A 25,803-nucleotide genomic window follows, 5' to 3' on the forward strand; every position below is an offset into this window, starting at 1 on the left:
GGAGTCGCGACTGGTGCTGAACACTGTGCAATCATCAGCGAACATCCCCATTTCTGACCTTATGATGGAGAAAAGGTCATTGATGAAGCAACTGAAGATGGTTGGGCCTAGGACATTACCCTGAGGAACTCATACAGTGATGTCCTGGGACTGAGATGATTGACCTCCAACAACCACAACCATCTTCCTTTGCGCTAGGTATGACTCCAACCAGCGCAGAGTTTTTCTGATTCCCACTGACTTCAATTTTACTTGGGCTCCTTGATGCCACATTCGGTCAAATGCTGTCCTAATGCTAAGGGTAATCAGTCTCACTTCACCTCTGCAATTCAGCTCTTTTGTCCACGTTTACAAAGTTATGAGTGGCATGGACAGAGTGGAGAGTCAGAAGCTTTTTCCCAGGAAGGAAGAGTCAGTTACTAGGGGACATAGGTTTAAGGTGGGAGGGGCAAAGTTTAGAGGGGATATGCGAGACAAGTTCTTTACACAGAGGGTGGTGAGTGCCTGGAACTTGCTGCCAGGGGAGGTGGTGGAAGCAGGTACGATAGCGTCGTTTAAGAGGCATCTTGACAAATACATGAATAGGAGGGGAATAGAGGGATATGGTCGCCGGAAGTGTAGAAGGTTTTAGTTCAGACAGGCATCAAGATTGGTGCAGGCTTGGAGAGCCAAATGGCCTGTTCCTGTGCTGTACTGTTCTTTGTTTGGACCAAGGCCGTAATGAGCTCTGGACCCGAGTGGTCCTGGCGGAACCTAAACTGAGCATTCGAGAGCAGGTTGTTGCTGAATATGCACGGTCAATGACACCTTCCATCACTTTGCTGATGATCGAGAACAGATTGAAGGGTGGTAATTGGCTGGGTTGGGTTTGTCCTGCTTTTTGCGTACAGGATATACTTGGGAAATTTTCCACATTGCCGGGTAGATGCCTGGGTTGTAGCTGTACTAGAAGTGCTTGGCTAAGGGTGTGGCCAGTTCTGGAGCACAAGTCTTCAGTACTACAGCTGAATGTTGTCAGGACCCATAGCCTTTGCTGTATCCAGTGCCTTCAGCTGTTTCTTGATGACATGTGGAGCGAATCAGATTGGCTGAAGATTGGCAACTGTGATGGCGGGGGCCTCAGGAGGAGCCAAGATGGATCATCCACTCAGCACTTCTGGCTGAAGATGGCTGCAAATCCTTCAGCCTTATCTCTTGCACTGACGTGCTGGGCTCCCCTATCATTGAGGATGGGGATGTTTGTGGAGTTTCCTCTTCCAGTTAATTATTTAGTTGTCCACCACCATTCACGACTGGATGTGGCAGGATTGCAGAGCTTTGATCTAATCCGTAGGTTGTGAGATCTCTTAGCTCTGCCTGTTGCATGCTGCTTCTGCGGTTTAGCACGCAAGCAGGCTTGTGTTATACCTTCAGCAGGTTGGCATCTCATTTTTAGGAATGCCTGGTGCTGCTCCTGGTGTGCTATCCTCCTTGTGGAGATGCAAATGAAGAGTACTGTAATTTATTTTAACATTTTCAATAATAAGATCTGTGCAAACAAAAACACAACAATCCTCACCTTTAGGATAGAAATCTGTGAAAAATCTTTCTCCTCAAAGTAAGCATGTGTGATGAGCTGCAATTTTGCTTGAAGTAACCCATAAAGTGGCTATTAAGAGAAAAAATGCATCAAAGAATATCATTGCAGTTTAAGCAGTTCAGTGAGGTTTTAAAGCCATCATCTAGTTACGCATAAAAATGGCAACAGCAATTACATTTGTGCAATTTCTACCAGGTGCCTGTACTTAAAAAAAAAAATGCTCAGTGATGGTCAGGGCGGCACAGTGGCGCACTGGTTAGCACTGCAGCTTCACAGCTCCAGGGATGTGGGTTTGATTCTGGGTACTGCCTGTGTGGAGTTTGCAAGTTCTCCCTGTGACTGCGTGGGTTTTCGCCGGGTGCTCCGGTTTCCTCCCACAGCCAAAGACTTGCAGGTTGATAGGTAAATTGGCCGTTGTAAATTGTCCCTAGTGGTGGTAGGGAATATAGGATTACTGTAGGGTTAGTATAAATGGGTGGTTGTTGGTCGGCACAGACCCGGTGGGCCGAAGGGCCTGTTTCAGTGCTGTATCTCTAAATAAATAAAATAAATATATTGAAGATTTATGATGGCCTTTGGTGTCGGGTCACCACATTCTATATACTGCAAATTCAGCACAAAGTTAACTTTATAATAAAAACCTTCAACATAAACTCCAATCTAAATCTAAATGGTACTTTGAGCCTCAGGAAGGGAAGTTAAAGTACAGCCATACCAAGAAGTGGTGGGCCACAGATTTACTATCACACTTACATATAAGGAACCCCTGTTCTCAGTTATATCAGAAAGAGGCATAAAAAGGAGGTTTAAACCATTTTTAATTTGGAGCGAAAGGGGGAACAAACAAAAAGAGTAAATTTAGCAGTTGTGTGATCCCAGACTGCCTTTCTCCTAATAAAAAATTCAAAAGCACATCGATACAGATCTACTTATATGCCCTGTTTGGTACAATGAAAGTTAAAAGTTCTGGCCTCTTTATCCAAGTAGTTTCTAAATTTCTTGTCTGTGGGACTGTAAACCCCTGACTATCTGTGATCCATGGTGATGAAATTCTGAATACCAGCATGTACAGACTTGTATAATTAAAATGAAAATATACTGAGGAATAACATGAATAGCAAAAATAATCCAGCAAAAAGGTACAGTGCGTTACAGAACTAAAATATTACATGCTTCTCTCAAGCACAGTACCCACCAGACAATTTAGCACAGTCTCCGAACTTAACTGTGTCAGTCTTAGTTCAGTGGTAGCACACTGGCTTCTGAGCCACTCCAGAGGCTTCAGCAAAGAATCTAGGCTGTCACTGCAGTATAGGACGGAAGGAGTGCTTCACTGTCGGCGGTACCATCTTCCATGAGACCTTAATCCGTCTGCCCTCTCAGATGGACTTAAAATATTCTAATCCTGGGCTCGAGCATCCCGATTTTAATCACTCTACCACTGGTGGCTGTGCCTTCAGCTGCCTGGACCATAGCTCTAGAATTTCCTCCCTCAACTGCTCCATCTCTCTTTCCTCCTTTAAGGCGCACCTTAAAGCCTACCTCTTTGACCAAACGTTTGGTCACGTGCCCCTAATATCTCCTTATTCTTTCCCGTAACTCCATGTTTGAATCCCTCCAATCAGGTGTCCGCCCCTGCCATAGTAACTGAAATGGCTCTCAAAGTCACAAATGACATCCTATGTGACTAGGAGGAAAGTAAACTGTCTCTCCTCATCCTTCTCAACCTCTCTGGTGTCTTTGACCTGAACAGCAGTACCATCCTCCTCCTCCAACACATGTCCACTGTCTTCCAGTTGGGTGGACCTCCTCTCATCGAGTTCTATTCTTATCTATCTAATTGTAGCCAAAGTATCACTTGCAATGGTTTCTCTTCCTGCTCCCACACGGTTACCTCTGGAGTCCCTGAAAGTTCTACCCTTGGCCCCTCCCATTTCTCACCTAGATGCTGCTACTCAGCGGCATCATCTGAAAGCTCAGTATTAGTTTTCATATGTACGTATGCTCTACCGCCACACCATCTCTCTCGATTCCTCCACTGTTAAGTCATCAGACATCCCATAGAAATTTCCTCCAATTAAATATTGGGAAGACTAAAGCCATTGTTCCCCGCCCCAAACTCTGTTTCCTAGCTACCGACTCCATCTCTCTCCCTGGCAACTGAGAGACTAAACCAGACTGCTCGCAAACTTGGTATCATGTTTGACTCAGAGATGAGCTTCTAACCAAATGTCCGTGGCATCACTAGACCACCTATTTCCACCTCCATAGCATTGCCCGACTTTGCTTCTACTTCATTTCATCTAGTGCTGAAACCCTCATTCATGCCTTTGTTACCACTAGACTTGCAATATTCTAATGCATTCCTGACTGCTCTCCCATATTCTACCCTCCATAGACTTAAGGTGTTCAAAAACTCTGCTGTGTGGCCTTACTCGCACCAGGCCAGCATTTGTTGCCCATCCCCAATTGCCCTTGTGGTGGTGGTGAGCCCCTTTCTTGAACCACTGCAGACCATCCAGTGCTGGTACACCCACAGTGCCGTTAGGAAGGGAGTTTCAGGTTTCTGACCCAGCAACAGTGAAGGAACAGCGATTTAGTTCCAAGACAGGATGGTGTGTGACTTGGAGGGGAACTTGCAGGTGGTGTTGTCCCCATGCGTTTGCTACCTTTGTCCTTCAAGGTGGTAGAGATTGTGGGTTTGGAAGCTGCTGTCGAAGGAAGTTTGATGAGTTGCTGCAGCACTACTGCCACTGTGCACTGTGTGGAGGTAGTGAATCTTTAAGATGGTGGATGGGGTGCTGATCAAGCGAGCTGCTTTGTCCTGGATGGTGTTGAGCTTCTTGAGTTGTTGGAGCTGCACCCATCCAGGCAAGTGGAGAGTATTCCATCACACTCTTCTCTTTTGCCTTGTAGATGGTGGACAGGCATTGGGGAGTCACTTGCCGCAGAATTCACAGCCTCTGACCTTCTCTTGTAGCCACAGTATTTATATGGCTAGTCCAATTACGTTTCTGGTCGACTGTAAGCCCCAGGATGTTGATGGTGGGGGATTCAGTGATAGTAATACCACTAAATGTCAAAGGGAGATGGTTAGATTCTCTTTTGTTGGAGACAGTAATTGCCTGGCACTTGTGTGCATGAATGTTACTTATTATTTAACAGCCTGAGCCTGAATGTTGTCCAGGTTTTGCTGCATGTGGATATGGACTGCTTCAGCATCTGAGTCGTCGCGGATGGTGCTAACACTGTGCAATCAGCGAACATCCCCACTTCTGACCTTATGGTGGAGGGAAAATCATTGATGAAACAGCTGAAGATGGTTGGGTCTAAGAGATGACCCCAAGCAGCTCTGGCAGTGATGTCCTGAGACTGAGATGTTTGGCCTCCAATAACCACAGCCATCTTCCTTTATACGAGATATGACTCCAACTAGTGGAGAGTTTTCCCATTGATTTCAATTTTACTGGGGCTCCCTGATGCCACACTCGGTCAAATGTTGCCTTGACATCAAGAGCAATCACTATCCTCACAGAGACACTTCAGCTCTTTTATCCTCTATTGAACCAAGGTTGTAATGAGGTCTGGATCAGAGTGGCTCGGATGGAACACAAACTAAACAGTGTGCACGCTATTGTTGTGTAAGTGCCATTTGATAGCACTGTTGACGACACCTTCCATCACTTTGCTGATGATTGAGAGTAGACTGATGGAGTGGTAATTGGCTGGATTGGATTTGTCCTGCTTTTTGTGGACATACTTGTGGTTCGAGGTCATATTTTGTTTTATACTGCCTCTGTGAAGTGCCTTGGGGCGTTTTATTATATTACAGATACTATATAAATATAAGTTTCTGCTGTTGTTGTATAGCATTATTCAAAGAGAAGCAGGGGCGGTCTTCCAGTGGCTTGGCCAATATTTATCCTTTAAGCAACACCGATAAAAAAAAAAATCAGACTACATGATCATTTATCAGATCTTGCTGTATACAAATTGACTGCCACTTTCTCTACCTTACAGAAGTGATTGGCTGTAAAGTGCTTTCAGACAACTAGAGTTTACAAAAGCACTATATAAATATTAATTCCTTCATTTGCTCTCTTTCAAGGTTGGGGAAGCCACATTGCACTCTACTGGGTAAAACTAGAACTCTTTTAAAAAAAAAAAACCCTCAGTGACTTCGGCTGCACGTGGCTGACAAAATGCGATATCTGCACATGAAGCAAGAAGTGCACAAAATTTGTTAAAAATACTTTTTTTTGTAAACTGCTCAATATAGTTTAAAACAATTACATTTATTTTCGAACACTAATATTTAGTGGCAAAGCAACAAATCACAGGAGTTAAGACATCATACAATTTGCTTGAAAGCAAATACGAGGAGGTGTTAATAACTTTACATCAATGTACAGCTCAGAAACCAGCCATTCGGAGTAACTGATCCATGCCAGCATTTATGCTCCACATGAACCTCCTCCCATGCTTTGTCATCTTATCCCATCATACCCTTCTATCATTTTTTCCCCCTAGTGTGTTTACCTAGATTCCCTTGAAATGCATCTATGCTATCCACCTCACCCACACCTTGTGGTAGCTTGTTCCACATTCTAACCTCTCACTGAATAAATTTATTAGTGACATCACAAAATGGCCCCTGGATCTGGTCTCCCCCACAAGTGGAAACATCTTCTATTTCTACCCTGTCAAAACCTTTAGTAAGCTCTATCAGGTCAACTCTTTTCTAGGACAAAGATAGAGTCTGAACCTATTCAATCTTTCCAGATAGGTATAACCATTCAGTTTGGTATCGTTCTAGTAAATCTTTTTAGCACTTTCTTCAATGTCTCTATTTTCTTTTTATAGCATGGAGATCAAAACAGTTCACAGTACTAAAGTGCAGTCCAAACAAGGTTTTGTACAAGCTTCTCTGCTCTTTAATTCTGTCCCTCTATAAATGAAACCTAATTCTTTGTTTGGTTTTGTTTTAAATGGCCTTATTAACCTACATTGCTACTTTAATTAAACCAGCAATTTTGAGCTAGGAGTTTAGGTGTGGTCCTTCTATGTAAAATTAATGAAATTTGTTACCTTGCGGTCACAACTTGAGAAAAAAAAATGGTGTTCTCTAATTTAATGGTTAATTTTGACATTTCTTCAAAATTTAACTGCTCAAAGGCTCATTTGTAACCTCACCCCCTAATCATTTCCAAACATGGCCAGAAGCTAAGACTGGTATCACGATCAAAGTTGAAACCGCTAAACAGTTGGCTTAAAACGTTGGTCAGGAAATATCTATTTGCACCCACATTTTGCCTAAGCAGTGTATTTCCAATCTCAACTCTGTAGAAGGCAGTCTGCTCCATGTGAACTGGTCAAAGGGAAGAGGAGATATGGAACAGGCCACTCTTTACATATGGGAAAGGCGTTTTATATGCAAAAAAAAAAAATCAGAAAAATGCTCAAAATCTAGGGGTTTTTTTCAACTTTCATAATTCAAATGAGAAGTACGTCCAAAGTCGTTAAATGCAACAGTACTTACTCTGGAGTACTTTCCAGAAATTACTATTTATTTTACATAAAGATGCTGCTTTTGAAATATATTTGAGAATTCAGTCCACTTACCAACCTACTGAGTACACAAACACTCTTCTGAACAGTTTCTCTTGTGACATCTGCCTGCCGAACCTTTAGGGCCTGAAATTAAGCACAAATTTGTTAAAACTAGAGCCTTTATAGAAACATGCACTCAGCGGCATAACGGTCCGAGCATAATGAATTCCATAAAACAAAAGATTAGCGTGATAGTGGAAAAAAAATATAAACACAATGGAACAATAAATTTGTAAACAGCAACAACTTATATTTATATACAACAGATTTAAAGACTATTTCTCCACACGGTAAGTTCCCAACATTGCGCAGAATGAGGCACAGAAAGGCAAGGTGGGAACAGTGAGGGGTTGGGGCAAAATAGGCCAAATTTAAAAAACTGCCTATCTTGTAGAGTCTTCATTCTTTGAGGCAATGGTCCATTAGGTGTTTAGATGACTATGGTTTTGAACTCTTTTGAATTTTTGTTTAAATGATTGGTGTTGGGTTTTTATAGGATATTGTGACAGATACCTACTGCCCTTATGTGGAGCTATTAATTGGATAGCTCGACCAAAAAGCTGGCACAGGCACAATGGCAATATGGCCTCCTGCTGCATTGTAACATTCTATGATTCTCGGATATTGTCATACATGCCTTATGCATTATGGGATACATTTTTTTATCTGACACAAGTTAGAAAATTAGGAAACACAGACATATGCTTAATCTTTATTTATCAAAGCAATGCTAAAACACAACCCTTTACATAAAGTGCCCATGATACTAGTACCGATAGTAACTCGTGCAGAGGACTCCTCAGGAAAATTGCAAACTCATCATCCGAACTGCTTGCACAAGCCTCAGCAAGACTATAATGAAGTCCCCACGGAGCTCCAGCACCTTGTACCTTTTCTAATGTGATGCATTAGGTCAACACATCCTCATTACATTTGCATGACTGACTTACTAGTCATCTATTACATTTCTGCTCTCTTCCCATTAAGACTGTTTTTTAAAAACACAGCGAGTGGTAATTATCTGGAACTCGCTGCTCACGGGGGTGGTGGAAGTGGAGATAATCAATGATTTCAAAAGGAAATTGGATGGGCACTTGAAGGAAATAAATTTGCAGGGCCGAGGAGATCGAGCAGGGGACTGCAACCGACTCCAATACTTCGCGGAGAGCTGGCATGAACCCGATGGGCCGAATGACCTTCTATGCCGTAAATGGTAATGAACAGTGAATGAGGTAATGTCTACTACATGGTATTATACTTACTGTGGCTATTCTACCTGGTACACTTATTCTTGCAGTTGGCATTAAGGATGTGACAAAGCCATCAAGAGCCCACGCTCCTAATCCATTGTTTTGCAGTGTAGTATGACTAATATTTAGTATGTTCTTGCTGGTTGGGAGTTAAAATACTGAGCTCCATTACCAGAATTGGTCTGAATTCAAGGTTTTCCAGACAGACAGTCAGACCACAACATGCTGCATAAATGTGGGGCAACTGAATTAACATTCATTGAGTAACCTTTGCTGGTGATTTTCCTGGCCCACATATCTGGCATGACACACTTCAATTTCCCTATGTAGAGAATACAACAGCCCTCCACTTGGGCCTGAATTTCCTTTAAACACAACACCTTCAGGTCCTCCTCAGAGCAGAAGCTGTCAACTTTACCTGACATTGAACAATAACCACAATCAATATATTTGGATCGGAGTACTGACTTTCACATCACATGTGCTTCGGCAAACCAACTTCCAGACGTTAAAAAAACTCCTTTCAGGTGCAGGCAACAACTCCAGAAAATGTCACATATTACGGTTAAGTGACTGATTAAGCACCAAAAAACACCATGAGTTTAGGGCATTATTACATATCCTATTGCCTTTATGTGGCGGTATTATAGGATATTTTCAGATGCCCTATTGCTCTTATATGGAAGTATACGTGAAATGATATCAGTAAACAGTGTTAGTCTTCCCTCCCTTCAAACACAATTTGTTGTGTTGTACTTTATTCAGTTTTGAGAGCAAATCATTAAAGTTACATTTTCACTAAAGAAAACGAACCTTGGCTTCAATCTGTCGGTAGCAGGAAACACCATAAACCGTCTTTCGATTACCACTCCTTGGAGGCAAATGAAAATAAACCGTATCTAAGGAGAAAGAAAAACGATTATAAAATCATAGAAAAGAATGAACATCGGAGCAGGAGGAGGTCATTCAGCCCATCGAACCTGCCGCGCCATTCAATACGATCATGGCCGATCATCCACTTCAATGCCTTTTACCCACACTATTCTCATATCCTTTTATGTCATTGGTATTTAGAAATCTGTCAATCTCTGCTTTAAACCTACTCAATGACTGAGCTTCCACAGCCCTTTGGGGTAGAGAACTCCAAAGATGCACAATCCTCTGAAGAAAGAAATTTCTCCTCATCTTGGTCCTAAGTGGCTTCCCCCTTATTTTGAAATTGTGTCCCCTGGTTCTAGACTCCCCAACCAGGGGAAATATCTTAGATACATCTACCCTGTCTATCCCGTTAAGTATTTTGTAGGTTTCAATGAGATCACCTCTCATTCTCGAAACTCTAAGAGACTCCCTCTATGGTGGCACTTACCTTCCGGGAGAGCAGCGGACCTGTGGGAGGAACACTGAGCGGGGAGCAGTTAAATTCAGCCCAAAGATTGCGGCCTACAGCATTTACCTTCCAGGAGAGCAGCGGAGAGTCCAGGCGCGCCAGAGTTTGAAAAAACAAGTGCACAGTGACATTACAGGAAAGTTGCAAGTTGATTGGTTGGTGAGTAACTATCAGTAAATAGCTGGGTTCGTATGCTACTGTTCGAGTGCATGTGTGAATAGCTGGGTTATAGGGTCTCAACAACTGGAAGACTAAACAGGAGTAAAAAAATTAAGTATTAATAATAAGGAACAAGTGAGCAGCTGGTGAGCAATTTTTTGGAGTAAAGGTTTATTTTAACGCGTGAACTGCATTGATTTTTAGTAGGATTTATCAGTACAAGTAAGGTTTTATTAATAATTCTAAGGTGTTTTATATTGTTAAGGCTTCTTTTTTTAGCAGTAGCAAAGGATCAACTAATAAATAAAGGAATGGCGGGGTGCTTAAACCTTCCCATATCCCAGAGGACCATTTGTGCAGGAAGTGCTGTCAATTGCAGCAGTTTGAGCTCTGGGTTTTGGAACTTGAGTGGCAGCTGGCGACATTGTGGTGCATTCGTGAGGATGAAAGCTTTGTGGACAGCACGTTTATAGATGTGGTCACCCCATAGCTTAAGAGTACGCAGGGAGAGAGGGAATGGGTGACCGCCAGGCAGTCAAAAAGAATCAGGCAGGTAGTACAGGAGACCTCCAAGTGCATCCCACTCTCCAACAGGTATTCAGTTCTGAATACTGAGGAAAGTGAAGCTTCATTTGGGGAGTGCAGCCAGAGCCAATTCCATGGCACCATGGGTGGCTCAGCTGCACAGGGGAGTCCAGGGAAGACTGGAAGAGCCATAGTGATAGGTGATTCAATAGTCAGGGGAACAGACAGGTGTTCCTGTGGCCACAGACATGAACCCAGGATGGTGTGTTGCCTCCTTGGTGCCAAGGTCAAGGATGTAATTGAGCGGCTGCAGAGCATCCTGAAGGGGGAGGGTGAACAGCCAGCAGTCGTGGTCCACATCGGAACCAACAACATAGGCAGAAAGAGGGATGTGGTCCTGCAGTCAGAATTTAGGGAGCTAGGGAAGAAATTAGCAAGCAGGACCTAGAAAGTAGTAATCTCCAGATTACTCCCAGTGCCATGCGCAAGTGAGTATAGAAATAGAAAGATAAGACAGTTGAATGCGTGGCTGGAAAGACAGTGCAGGAGGGAGGGCTTTAAATTCCTGAGACATTGGGACTGGCTCTGGGGGAAGATGGGACCTGTACAGGTCAGTCGGATTGGACCTGAACAGAGCCGGGACTGAGCTCCTTGCAGGACGTTTTGCGAGTGCTGTTCAGAAGGTTTAAACTAGTTCGGCAGGGGGATGGGGACCTGAGGGTAGACTCAGTTGGGACAAAAACAGAAATGAAAATGGAAGGCAGAAAGTTAATGGATGAGTCTGGAAGACAGAGGAAACAAAGGTTGGAAAATAAGAGAGAGAGAGAGTTTGGCAGTGCTCAAAGGTATCTATTTCAATATAAGGAGTATAGCAAATAAAGCAGATGAGCTGAGGGCACAGATAGACACGTGGCAGTATGATATCATAGCTATAACAGAAACATGGCTTAAAGAAGGACAGGAATGGCAGTTCAACGTTCCTGGTTACATGGTTTTCAGATGCGATCGGGAGGGGAACCAGAAAGGAGGGGGAGTGGTAATTTTGGTCAAGGAAACTATAACAGTTGTGAGGAGGAATGATATGTTGGAAGGTTCATCAGATGAGGTCATTTGGATTAAGCTAAGAAACAAAAAAAACATTGCTGGCAGTGTACTACAGACCTCCAAACAGTCAGAGGGAGATAGAAGAGCAGATAAGTAGGCAAATCTCTGAGAGGTGCAAGAACATTAGGGCAGTAATAGTAGGGGATTTTAACTACCCCCATATTAACTGGGATAGTTTTAGTTTGAAAGGAATTGAGTGGGCAGAATTCTTGATGTGCATTCAGGAGAACTTTTTTGGCCAGTATGTGGCAAATCCAACAAGAGAGGGGGCAGTTTTAGGAAATGAAGATGGGCAGGTGGAAGGAGTTGCAGCGGGAGAGCATTTTGATGGTAGTGATCATAATTCAGTCAGTTTTAATATAATTAAGGAAAAGGACAGAGATAGAACAGGAGTTAGAGTTCTCAATTGGGGCAAGGCCAATTTTACAAAACTGTCGAGTGATTTAGCGAAAGTGAACTAGAAACAGCTACTTGAAGGTAAATCAGAGTGTCACAGCAGTGGGAGGCATTCAAAGGGGAGATTCAAGGGGTTCAGAGCAAACATGTTCCCACAAAGAAAAAGGGTGAGACGGCCAAATCTGGAGCCCAATGAACGTCAAGGAGCATACTGGGCAAGATAAAGCAGAAAAAGGAAAGCTTATGTCTGACACCGAGAACGCAATACTACAGAAAGACGAGAGGAGTATAGAAAGTGGAGGGGTGAAATCAAAAAGGAAATTAGGAAAGCAAAGAGAGGTGATGCATTTGGGGAGGTCAAACAAGGCAAAGGAATACACAATTAATGGGAAAATACTGAGAAGTGTAGAGGAAGTACGGGATCTTGAAGTGAATGTCCACAGATCCTGAAGGTAGCAGGACAGCTCGAAAAGGTGGTTAAGAAGGTATATGGAATCCTTTCCTTTATTAGCCGAGGTATAGAATATAAGAGCAGGGAGGTTATGTTGGAACTGTATAACTCACTGGTTAGGCCACAATTTGAGTACTGTGTGCAGTTCTGGTCATCTCATTACAGAAAGAATGTAATTGCACTAGAGAGGGTACAGAGGAGATTTACGAGAATGTTACCAGGACTGGAAAAATACAGCTGTGAGGAAAGATTGGATAGGTTGGGGTTGTTCTCCTTGGAACAGAGAAGGCCGAGGGGAGATCTGATGGAAATGTACAAAATTTTGAGGGGCCTGGAAAGAGTGGAGGTGAAGGGTCTATTCACCTTAGCAGAGAGGTTAGTGATGAGGGGCACAGATTTAAAATGATTGGCAGAAAAATTAGAGGGGAGATGAGGAAAAGCTTTTTCACCCAGAGGGTGGTGGGGGTCTGGAACTCACTGCCTGAAAGGGTAGTTGAGGCAGAAACCCACAACTCATTCAAAAGTAGTCTGGATATGCAGCTCAAGTGCTGTAATCTGCAGGGCTATGGACCAAATGCCGGAACGTGGGATTGGAATGGGTGGATTGTTTTTCTGACGGCACAGACACAATGGGCCAAGTGGCCTCTTTCGATGCCTTAAACGTTCTATGATTCTAAGGGGACCAAAGCTGCACACAGTACTCCAGGTCCGGTCTAACCAAGGTTCTATACAATTGAAGCAAGACTTCGCTTTTTGGGGATGGCACTAGAATTCCTAATAAAATATTTCTGATAAAGTGACTGGTAACCTTAAGTTGAAATGATAAGTAAATCCTTTGAAGCCACAAATATTCAATTTTGTGACACCAGGGTAATAGGATATGACTTTAATCAACAATAATCACAATATCTATTCACCATAGTGATATCAACACAGCTTCACAAGCTCCAACATAGGATAATATGGCACACAAGATGATCAGTTGACTTATTGTGCCTATGCTGGTTCTTTGAAAGAGCTGCCCTATTAGTACCACTCTTCTGCTCTTTCCCCAAAGACCTGCAAATTTTTCAAATTCAATTCCCTTTTTAATGTTCCTATTGAATATGCTTTTACCACCCTTTCACAGAGCATGTTCCAGATCATCATAACTCACTGCGTTAAAAAAACTCTCATTTCCCCTCTGGTTCTTTTTTTAAAAAAAAAATATGTCACGTCAATACCTAATTGTGCAATAATTGTTTACCACCTCAAAATGCCCCCATCACAATTTCGCACCCTAGTGGTTCATAATGTTCGGTCCATCATGATCCAAGCTTTGTATTTAGCATACGGCTTTGTGTTCTCATCACTGTTTAAGCGACTATGAAACTTTCACACGCACCATTGTATTTTCTGAAATCCTTGTAGCAGCACTCGAAAGAAAATGGAAAATATTTCGTACTACCTCCCTCATGCACTTTTGAGCAAGATAAAGGCTGTGACGTGCTGAGGTATGGAAGACAATTGGTAGTGTCAGCTCTTTGAGACATGCATTTCCAGTGCAGATGTATGCAAGTCACCCAAAGATATGTGACTGGATCCCAGAATAAAGAAAGTACTCAACCTCCTTATGGCTTTCTCCTCCTCCAAGAAAATATAGAGTACTCATTCGGCAATTCTGTAAAATCCACTCACTTCCATCAATTTGCTTGGTTTTGCAAGTTCAGTAGTCTCCAGCAGTATCATAGAGTTTCATTAGCATTATGGAATTGTGGGTCAGTCATCAAAATGGAAGCGACACTAATGGGGATATCTGCATAAAGCAAATGGTGCAAAAGATCACTACAGACGTGGTGTAGAAAAATTAGAATTGTTTGTTTCATTTGCTTGAAGGTGAAACTTTTCCCTTGATCAAGAGATCAAACTGGATTCCTTTATTTACTTATCCGCATTACTCCTTAGAAACGAAAAGACTGGTTTCTTCGACAGTGGGGGAGAAGCTACTTTTAGGGGGAAAAAAAACTGCAAGCTTTTAAAGTGTTCGCGTGGTCCCAGATAGTCGCAATTTATTTATGACATGCATTCACCTTTGTTTACAGTGGAGTACTGGGGAATTCTATATCAAGGAGTTAACAGAAGTTTGGTCTTTATGTACATAATTGACAAAAACAATTTATCATTCATAAGCATTTTGGGATGTCCCGAGAATGTGAAAGGTAAGATCTTTAAGGGGTTTAAAGCCAAGTGAGAGTACTTCAAAAATCCCCAGTTAATTTAAATGAAAGGCTAACTGCATAGTTTGTTTAGAAGGAATCATAAAACACATGAGGCCATTTGGCCCATCATTCCTGCATGATTCTTTGAAAGAGCTGTCTAATTTAGACCCCCCCCCCCAACGCTCTTTTGCCTCAAGCTTGCAAATTAGTACTTTAAGAATGTTTTAAAAATTCATTCTGGGGATGAGAGTGTCACTGGCAAGGCCAGCATTTACTCCCCATCCTTAACTGGCCTTGGGAAGGTGGTGGTGAGCTGCCTTCTTGAACCACTTTAGTCCACCTGGTGTAGGTACACCCACAGTGCTGTTATGAAGGGAGTTCCAGAATTTTGACCCAATGACGGTGAAGGAACAGCAATACAGTTCCAAGTCAGGATGGTGTGTGACATGGTGTTCCCATGCTTCTGCTGCCTTTGTCCTTCAGGTACAGGTCATGGGTTTGGAAGGTGCTGTTGAAGCAGAGCTGCTGCAGTGCATCTTGTAGATGGTACACACTGCTGCAACTATGCACCGGTGGCGGAAAGAGTGAATGTTGAAGGTGGTGGATGGGGTGCCGATCAAGCAGGCTGCTTTTCCCTGGATGGTGTCGAGCTTCTTGAGTATTGTTGGAGTTGCACCCATCCAGGCAAGTGCAGAGCATTCCATCACACGCCTGAACGGTGCCTTGTAGATGGCGGACAGGCTTTGGGGAGTCAGGTGGTGAGTTACTCGCTACAGAATTCCCAGTCTCTGACCTGCTCTTGTAGTCACAGTATTTATATGGCTGGTCCAGTTAAGTTTCTGGTCAATGGTGATCCCCACAATGTTTATGGTGGGGGATTCAGTGATTGTAATGGCATTGAATGTCAAGGAGAGATGGTTAGATTCTGTTTTGAAAACCTTCTGAAAGTTCCGACAGTATCGGATTCCACTGTATAATCAGGTAGTGTTCCGATGGTCTGAACTATGCTCTGAAAGAAGAAATTGCGCCTCATTTCCCCTCTGGATCTTTTGCCAATTATTTTAAATCTATCACTTCTGGTTAACGAACCACTTGCATATTCTGGCCAGCTTTGCATTTGCAAAGGGACAGCAATGAGAAAGTCTGCTGCCTGAAGGCAGGCCTCCAGCTATACACCCATATCAATAGGAAATTTCAAGTCAGCTGAGCTCGAAGTGAGTGCATCTGGTGGTGCCTAAACGAGTGATAATGTGATCTATACATTGCTTTCAATACTTTCACCTTTCTACTGAAAAGGTTTCAGGTGCAACAAAGCAGCTGCAGATTGTATGGTTAAGTATATTTTTTGGCTGTGCAGCAGGACCCTGAATCTCTTGCCATCAATAAGATGAGACAGTGCTGAGCATTACTTGGCCAGCAGTTTTCTGAGGATGAAGAGCACACACTACTGAAACTGATTCCCTTTTCTGGCACACAGGACAAAAAACAGTTTCATTTTCTGGCAAGAGTAATGCTTCTCAGAAGCATTGCAACAAGGGATCCAAAGCATTCAAAGCACTGCTCTCTCCACTGAAGCTGCTGTGAGTTTCCACCATTCAACTCTTTTGTTCAATAACATTGTGCTTGGACAAATCAGGCCTCAGTAGAACAGTGTATCAGCAAGCAAGTTGGCTGCCATAAACCTTTTTGCTGAGTTTGACAGTCTTCACTCTTTTGACATTAACTGGCAACTGATATCCTGGATACTTAGCACAGCTCTCGAAACTGAAAGCTAGCATTAAGCAAAGGCCAAAGGACTGAACTGCAATCCATCTGCAAGAGGTCTCATTCTATAGGCCACAGTAAGGTTAAAATATTGTGCACACCATCCTATAAAATAACTGCATCTTTGAAAAAAAAAAATAATTTAAACTTCCAAAAAACAGAGATGCATATTACAAACTACACTATTTTATAGTATAGAAAAATATTTTTAAAAGCTTTACCAGCAGCCTGGGCCATTCCTGTTGAAAAAGAACTGGGAGTGTAATTCACAACAATGGCCCTTTAAACTTTACTCTCTTGTTCTGTAAAATATTCAAATCAACTGTCCTAGAAGACATACTTTGTCCTTAATCCTTTGAAATCAAGACTTGCACAGTTTCTATCTCTAACACAGGACTGCCAAACTACGCAGTTCAGTGCATCCTTTTTTCCTGCAATTTTCAAACTTTTAAAACCCAAGCCTGACACCAATCATTACTTCCCAATTTACTGAGCCTCTGTTACGCTTCCCAATGTTGGCGACGTGTGCAATTTTGCCCTGGGCATTTCATCCTGCCTTTTCTTTAGATTGAGCCTCCAAATGGCAGGACACCTAACCAAAAGAAGCAGCATCCCCAGGTGATCTTTCACCTCCCCCTCTTCTGAGTGTGCTGCCAATGTCCATTTGTATATGGAAGGTAAACAAATGAGGAAGAACAAATATTTGATAATGAATCAATAATTACACCAGATTTTGGAAGCAACCAATAGACATCAATGGTGGTGGCATTGCTGGGGCGAGGGGTTGGTAGGTGGGGAGGGGAACGAAAGTAGGGAAAGAAAGATTGACTTGCATTTACATAGAACCTTATTACATCCCTCAAAAAGACCTCCAAGTACTTCAAATACAATTGATTATTTAAAATATACTGGCTGTAATGCACACAAGCATGGTAACTATTTCACATACAGCAAAATCCACACCAGCAATAGTACTGAGAGAAGACTGCTGCCAGGACACTGGGAGAACTCAAATTCTTCTCCAAAAATCATTCACCTGAAGCACCTGAACAAGGAGAAAGCCTCAGTTTGACATTAGATTGTCAGTGGGATTATGATCTCGGGTCCTGGTGTATGGTTTGTACCCATGACCATGGACTCAGGTGAGAGGGCTACCTATCGATACTAACTATTAGTGTAGTATAAATAAGCACAGCTTTCTTCACTTATCTTACCCTCTTGGTAGTTATGTGCTCCATCAGGCAAGGCCAGAAACGGGAGGTATTTCCACTCCTCCGGCAAGCTGTGACCATCATGTCCTTCTTCTGGAACCAATGGTGGATATGAAAATTCAACCTGTATTGTTCCAGAATGGAGATTATAATGAGTAGCACATAGTGCTCCACAACAAAAAATTAGATGCAATACTCTATACCAATCTTACTCGTAAGGCAGATGAATTGAGGGCGATGATTAGCACATGGGATTATATTATTGCTATCACGGAGACATGGTTGAGGGAGGGGCAGGTCTGGCAGCTCAATATTCCAAGGTATAGAATCTACAGGTGTGACAGGGGAGGGAATAAAAGAGGAGATGGTTTTGCAATGTTGATCAAGGAGTCAATTACTGCAGTATGGTGGGATGATATCTTAGAAGGTTCCTCAAATGAGGCCATATGGACAGAACGTAAAAACAAAAAGGGGGCAATCACTTGGCTGGGAGTGTACTGCAGGCCTCCAAACAGTAAGGGAGAGATAGAGGAGCAGACATGTAGGCAAATCTCAGAGAGGTGTAAAAATAATAGGGTAATAATAGTAGGGGATTTCAACTTCCCCAATATCAACAGAGATAGTCTTAGTGCAAAAGGCTTAAAGGGGGCGGAATTCTTAAAATGCATACAGGAGAGCTTTTTCAGCCAGTACATAGAAAATCCTACAAGAGAAGGGGCAGTACTGGACTTAATCCTAGGGAATGAAGCTGGACAAGTAGTAGAAGTGTCAGTGGGGTAGCATTTCGGGGATAGTGACCATAACTCTAAGATTTAAGGTAGTTATGGAAAACATAAGAACTAGGAGCAGAAGTAGGCAATTCAGCCCCTCGAGCCTGCTCCGCCATTCAATACGATCATGGCTGATCTCATCTCGGCCTCAACTCCACTTTCCTGCCCGTTCTTCATAACCTTTCAACCCATTACTAATTAAAAATCTGTCTATCTCCTCCTTAAATTTACTCAATGTCCCAGCATCCACAGCACTCTGGGGTAGTGAATTCCACAGAATCATGACCCTTTGAGAGACGTAATTTCTCCTCATCTCTGTTTTAAATATGCTAACCCTTATCCTAAAACTATGACCTCTCGTTCTAGATTGTCCCACAAGAGGAAACATCCTCTCTACGTCTACTTTGTCAATCCCCTTAAATCATCTTATGTACTTCAATTAGATCTCCTCTCATTCTTCTAAACTCCAGAGAGTAAAGGCCTAAACTGCTCAATCTCTCTTCATAAGACAAACCCCTCATCTCTGGAATCAATCTACTGAACCTCCTCTGAACTGCCTCCAATGCAACTACATCCCTCTTCAACTACAGGGACCAAAACTGTACGCAATATTGCAGATGCGGTCTCACTAATGCCTTGTACAGTCGCAGCAACACTTCCTTACTTTTATATTCTATTCCTTTAGCAATAAATGCCAAAATTCCATTTGCCTTCCTTATTACCTGCTGCACCTGCAAACTAGTTTTCTGCGATTCATGCACGAGGACACCAAGAGCCCTCTGCACCGAAGCAGTGAAGTTTCTCTCCATTTAGATAATAATTTGCCTTTCTATTCTTCCGAACAAAATGGATAACCTCACACTTATCCACGTTGAACTCCATCTGCCAAATTTTGGTCCATTCACCTAACTTATCCATTTGTAAACTTATTTATTTATTTAGAGATACAGCACTGAAACAGGCCCTTCGGCCCACCGAGTCTGTGCTGACCATCAACCACCCATTTATACTAATCCCACACTAATCCCATATTCCTACCACATCCTCACCTGTCCCTCTATTCCCCTACCACCTACCTATACTAGGGGCAATTTATAATGGCCAATTTAGCTATCAACCTGCAAGTCATTTTGGTGGTGGGAGGAAACCGGAGTACCCGGCGAAAACCCACGCAGACACAAGGAGAACTTGCAAACTCCACACAGGCAGTACCCAGAATTGAACCCGGGTCGCTGGAGCTGTGAGGCTGCGGTGCTAACCACTGCGCTACTGTGCCGCCCTATTGCAACTTACTATCCCACATATTTCAGTGCCATCTGCAAATTTGTCCATAGTACCTTCTATCCCTGCATCCAAGTCATTAATATAGATTGTAAATAGTTGGGGCCCGAGGACCAAACCCTGTGGCACCCCCACTAGTTACATATTGCCAACCAGAAAAAGAACCATTTATCCTGACTCTCTGTTTTCTGTTGGTTAGCCAATCCTCTATCCAAGCTAATAAATTGCTCCTAACCCGAAAGGACAGAGATGGACTGGAAATAAAGGTACTGAATTGGGGGAAGGCAGATTTCAATATGATAAAACAGGATCTGGCCAAAGTGGACTGGGAGCAGGTACTTGTAGGAAAGTCGACATCAGATCAGTGGGAGTCATTCAAAGAGGAAATAGTGAGAGTTCAGAGCCAACATGTACCTGTTAAGATGAAGGGTAGGACCAACAAGTCCAGGGAACCCTGGAGGTCAAGGGATATAGAGGATTGGATCAGAAAAAAAAGAGAGGCTTATGGCAGATTCAGAGCACTGAAAACAGCGAAGGCCCTAGATGAGTATAGAAAGCGTAGGGGGGTACTTAAAAAAGTAATTAGGAGAGGGAAGAGGGGGACATGAAAAAACACTAGTGGGCAAGATAAAGGAAAATCATAAGGCATTTTTAAGTATATTAAGGGCAAGAGGATAAGCAGGGAAAGAGTAGGGCCCATTAGGGACCAAAGTGGCAATCTGTGTGTGTGAAGCCGGAGGACATAGCTGAGGTTTTAAATGATTTCTTTTCACCTATGTTCACTAAGGAGAAGGTCAATGTAGGTGTACAGATCAGGGAGGGGGATTGTGATATACATGAACATATTAGCATTGAAAGGGAGGAAGTATTAGCTGTTTTAGTGGGCTTAAAAGTGGATAAATCCCCAGGCCCAGATGAGATGTATCCCAGGCTGTTATGTGAGGCAAGGGAGGAGATAGCAGGGGCTCTGACACAAATTTTTAAATCACCTCTCTGGCCACAGGAGAGGTACCAGAGGATTGGAGGACAGTGAACGTGGTGCCATTATTCAAGAAGGGTACCAGGGATAAACCAGGTAATTACAGGCCGGTGAGTCTAACATCAGCGGTAGGGAAACTATTGGAAAAAATTCTGAGAGACAGGATTAATCTCAGCGATAGTATGGCTTTGTCAGGGGGAGATTGTGTCTAACTAACTTGATTAAATTTTTCGAGGCAGTAACTACATGTGTAGATGAGGGTAAAGCAGTTGATGTAGTCGACATGGACTTCAGTAAGGCTTTTGATAAGGTCCCGCATGGGAGATTGGTTAAGAAGGTAAGAACCCATGGGATCCAGGGCAATTTGGCAAATTGGATCCAAAATTGGCTTAGTGGCAGGAGGCAGAGGATGATGGTCGAGGGTTGTTTTGCAATTGGATGCCTGTGACCAGTGGTGTACCGCAGGGTTCGGTGCTGGGACCCTTGCTGTTTGTAGTGTACATTAATGATTTAGACATGAATATAGGAGGTATGATCAGTAAGTTCGCAGATGACACGAAAATTGGTGGTGATGTAAATAGTGAGGAGGAAAGCATTAGATTACAGGATGATATAGGTGGGCTGGTAAGATGGGCGGAGCAGTGGCAAATGGAATTGAATCCTGAGAAGTGTGAGGTGATGCATTTTGGGAGGACTAACATGGCAAGGGAATATACAAAGGATGGTAGGAGCCTAGGAAGTACAGAGGGTCAGAGGGACCTTGGTGTACTTGTCCAAAGATCACTGAAGGCAGCAGCACAGGTAGATAAGGTGGTTGGGAAGACATATGGGATACTTGCCTTTATTAGCTGAAGCATAGAATAGAAGAGCAGGGAGGTTATGAAGGAGCTGTATAAAATGTTAGTTAGGTCACAGCCGGAGTACTGTGTACAGTTCTGGGCACCACACTATAGGAAGGATGTGATTGCTCTGGAGAAGGTGCAGAGGAGGTTCACCAGGATGTTGCCTGGGCTGGAGCATTTCAGCTATGAAGAGAGATTGAAAGACTAGGGTTGTTTTCCTTAGAGCAGAGAAGGCTGAGGGGAGACATGATTGAGGTATACAAAATTATGAGGGGCATTGACAAGTTAGATAGAAAGAAACGTTTTCCCTTAGTGGAGGGGTCAATAACCAGGGGGCACAGATTTAAGGTAAGTGGCAGGAGGTTTAGAGGGGATTTGAGGACATTCTTTTTCACTCAGAGGGTGGTTGGAATCTGGAACGCACTGCCTGAAGAGGTGATGAAGGCAGGAACCCTCACAATATTTAAGAGGTATTTAGATGAGCACTTGAAACGCCATAGCATACACAGTTACGGGCCAAGTGCTGGAAAATGGGACTAGAATAGTTCGGTGCTTGATGGCCGGCACAGACACGATGGTCTTCTTCGGGACCTGTTTATGTGCTGTATAACTCTATGACTCTATACAATGCCAGCTAGTGAAGAAACCACAATAACTGGGAAAATGCATACAATCAGAAAAGAATTTTATGAAGTTCATTCAAAATTAGCTTCGTGTTTACTCAGAATATGCAATCTATTGAGCATCCATATAGAACACCAAACAGCCAGTTACATTTGAGCTGTAATGGAGATTTCATTATTGGTTATAAACCAGCAAATTCGAGAGTACATGCATGACCACAAGGGACAATAATCATTAAGGAATTTTATCTGCCTCTAATTCTTCAGCTGGCCACCTGCTGCTTCGTAACAGTGTAAGTTACTTTTTTTCTGCTCGCTGTCGCTCACGAAACAATGATATGACTGAGTTAACCACATAGATGAGACTATTAATAATTAAAACAGGTATGGAACATCACAGGTGCATAATTAGAAACCTATGTTTTCATAGAAAAATGCATTTTTCAGTAATATATTTGCTCAAAAACAGAAATACTGAAAATACACTACAGGTTAATCAGCATCTGTGGAGAGGTCAGAGAATTAACAGGCGGGAATTTACTGTGATCATAACGGTGAACCCACGACCTCGACCAACTGGAAGGACAAAGGCAGCAAATGCATGGGAATACCACCATCTGCGAGTTCCGCTCCAAGTCACACACCATCCTGACTTGGAACTATATCGCTGTTCCTTCACTGTCGCTGGGTCAAAATCCTGGAACTCCCTTCCGAACAGCACTGTGGGTGTACCTATCCCACATGGACTGCAGTAGTTCAAGAAGGCAGCTCACCACCACCTTCTCGAGGGCAATTAGAGATGGGCATCAAATGCTGGCCTGGCCGGCAATGCCCACATCCCATGAATGAATTTAAACAAAATTTACTCCACTGAAACTGACAGTACCTTCGCGAGTCCGGACATGCGCATTTAAATGCAGAAATCCAGAAGTTGCTGTCAGAGTGTCTCTGATCCTCCATTAGGTGTGCTGCAGAGGTTACCACAGACTGCAATCTCTACCAACATTAACTGACCATAACGTCCATTCAAACAATTAGTCTCACTGTAACGGTCAGAGTGGAGTACCCTTGCTTACTGCAAAATCCAGGCCAACGTTTCAGATGCAACAATTCTACAAGAGATTTTGAAGGTTGCTCGCCCAAAGCATTGACAACCCTCTCAAAGATAATACCAAACTGCTGTTTCCAGTTTTTAGTACTTTTGGTTCAGGTTTCCAGCATCTACATTATTTTGCTTTTTATTTGCTCAATTATTTGAATATAATTTAATTAAATGATGAAACTCTGAGCACTGAGGCTGTAAAATGCAGCAACATGCAAATATACAGAATCTGCAAGAAACATTTCACTAAAAAAATTCAATAAACGATGCACATTACAAACAGGTTGTCATCAGGAAATCTGCACTATTTCTCTGACAAAATTTTCTTCAGTTTGAATGCTAAAGGCAAATGCACTGTGACAGGGTGAACAACTTATTGCCAAATGTTTTGATGAGCAGAATGTAAGGTGATCAAAGAATCAAGCTCAATATAAAACCTGCATAAATGAAGTTTTCAGATAACTCACAAGCTGGCTATAATCAGAATTAAAATTATTGGTGACAGCTCATTCATAGTAGGTTTCTTCCAAATAAACCCCTTGGTTTTTAGATTTTTTAGGTCCCTGAAAACCCTGAAGGAATTTGCTTATTGAATAATGCAACGTAAAAGATAAAGTGGGAATTTAGTGCTAAAAAAGAGAACCAGATCATTTGAACTGAGTGATTTCAAAATAAATGCAGACTGTCCCAAAGTGCAACTGAAGCACAAGTTGTCAGACTGAAAGTCAAACATTTTATATCATTTGGTTAAACAAGAAACCTGTAGCAAAACTCTCAGTAAACAACAATTCGTAGAAAACAGGGGATAACTACTGTTACTGACAGATCCTCAAGTAACACCATAACAGTCAAGATGGAGATAACGTGAACCCCAAAGTTAGGATATTGCCTTGCAAAGAATATTTTTTAAATTTACTATAATTTTTTTTTCATTCTTTCATGGGATGTGGGCATCGCTGGCTAGGCCAGCATTTATTCCCTATTCCTAACTGCCTAACTGTGGTGGTGAGCTGCCTTCTTCAATCGCTGCAAGCCATCTGGTGCAAATACACCTGCAGTGCTGTTAGGATGGGAGTTCCAGGATTTTGACCCAGCAACAGTGAAGGAACGGCAATATAGTTCCAAGTCAGGGTGGTGTGTGACTTGGATGGGAACTTGCAGGTGGTGATGCTCCCATGCATCTGCTGCTCTTGTCCTTCGAGGTGGCAGAGGTCGTCGGTTTGGAAGGAGCTGTCGAAACCTTGCTGCAGTGTATCTTGTAGATGGTACACACAGCTGCCACGGTGTGTCGGTGGTGCAGGGAGTGAATGTTTGTAGATGGGGTGCCAATCAAGCGGGCTGCTTTGTCCTGGATGGTGTCGAGCTTCTTGACTGTTGTTGGAGCTACACCCATCCAAGCAAGTGGAGAGTATTCCATCACACTCCTGACTTGTACCTTGTAGATGGTGGACAGGCTTTCGGGAGTCAGGAGGTGAGTTACTCACCGCAGAATCCCCAACATCTGACCTGCTCTTGTAGCCACGGTATTTATATGGCTGGTCCAGTTCAGTTTCTGGTCAATGGTAGCCCCAAGGATGTTGATAGTGGGGGATTCAGCGATGGTAATGCCATTGAATGTTAGATGGTTAGATTCTGTCTTGTTGGAGATGGTCATTGCCTGACACTTGTGTGGCACGAATGTTACTTGCCACTTATCAGCCCAATAAATATTAGTTTATATTGGATTTTAAATATGGGCACAGTTCAGTTTCTATGCTCTCAGTAGCTATCCAAGAACGGCTACCACCCTATTGCCATAATCCACAGCCTGAACCTCCCCCCTCACTCCCGATCCCACCGCCTGAAACCCAACTCCACCCCAATGCCTGAACCCACCCCGTCTCCCCCACCCCATCGGCCAGGCCTGTCTCTTACTGCTGACCCTTCAGTCCAGCCCGGCCGGGCCCCGCTCACCTGGCAGCCCTTCTTATGGTGGAACCCGACCACCACGATGTGCAGCACGACCCCGGCCTCGGCGCCCGACTCCATCGCGACCCTGACGGTGACCCAGACCCGGGGGCTCGAGCAGCCGCTCACCCGGCACGCACTTCCGCCTCGATCGAAACCACCGTCAGCACGTTATAGACGTCATCACGCACAAAGCATATACACAACACATGACGTCACCGTTACCCACCACGGGTGGGATTGTGAATGAGCGGTCGGCGCATGCGCTCTGAGCTGAGGCTGGCTCCTCCCTATTGGCTGTTTCGGCTCATGGTGTGATTCAAGCAGATTCCCGCTCAAAACACGGCGTGCAACTCGCCCCCTTCCATTCTGCAACCGAGAAAATGTCCGTCTCTTACACTTGTAGCATGAGGGTTAGTATGTTCGGAAGACAAGGCCGCTAATTGTGCAATGAAGAGAGTGCGGGATAGTGAAATAAACAATTGTAATGTGCGTTTTTGTAGCGCCCTTAACATAGTAAAATCTACCAGGCCGTTTCACAGAGCTCGCACAAAGGAAGATTGTGGTTGTTGGAGGACAATCATCTCAGCCTGTTTTGGAGAAAATTCATTTTTCCTTCCTTATT

At 43.2% G+C, this 25,803-nt stretch overlaps 1 protein-coding gene across 4 annotated transcripts in view; it reads right to left on the reverse strand.

Moving 5' to 3' along the window:
- Positions 1-25,352, reverse strand: part of avl9 (AVL9 homolog (S. cerevisiase)) — a 115,341-nt gene extending 89,989 nt beyond the window's left edge. For all 4 annotated transcript variants that reach the window (XM_068032621.1, XM_068032620.1, XM_068032623.1 and 1 more), the window contains exons 1-5: positions 25,185-25,352; positions 17,638-17,758; positions 9,253-9,338; positions 7,202-7,273; positions 1,559-1,648 (exon numbers count right to left, since the gene is read on the reverse strand). In XM_068032621.1, coding sequence (XP_067888722.1) covers positions 1,559-1,648; positions 7,202-7,273; positions 9,253-9,338; positions 17,638-17,758; positions 25,185-25,259 — 444 coding nt within the window. In that variant the 5' untranslated portion in view covers positions 25,260-25,352. The remainder of the gene's footprint in view (positions 1-1,558; positions 1,649-7,201; positions 7,274-9,252; positions 9,339-17,637; positions 17,759-25,184) is intronic.
- Positions 25,353-25,803: the final 451 nt, after the last annotated feature.

Source organism: Heterodontus francisci, chromosome 5 (assembly GCF_036365525.1).
Source record: "Heterodontus francisci isolate sHetFra1 chromosome 5, sHetFra1.hap1, whole genome shotgun sequence".
NCBI classification, from domain to species: Eukaryota; Metazoa; Chordata; class Chondrichthyes; order Heterodontiformes; family Heterodontidae; genus Heterodontus; species Heterodontus francisci.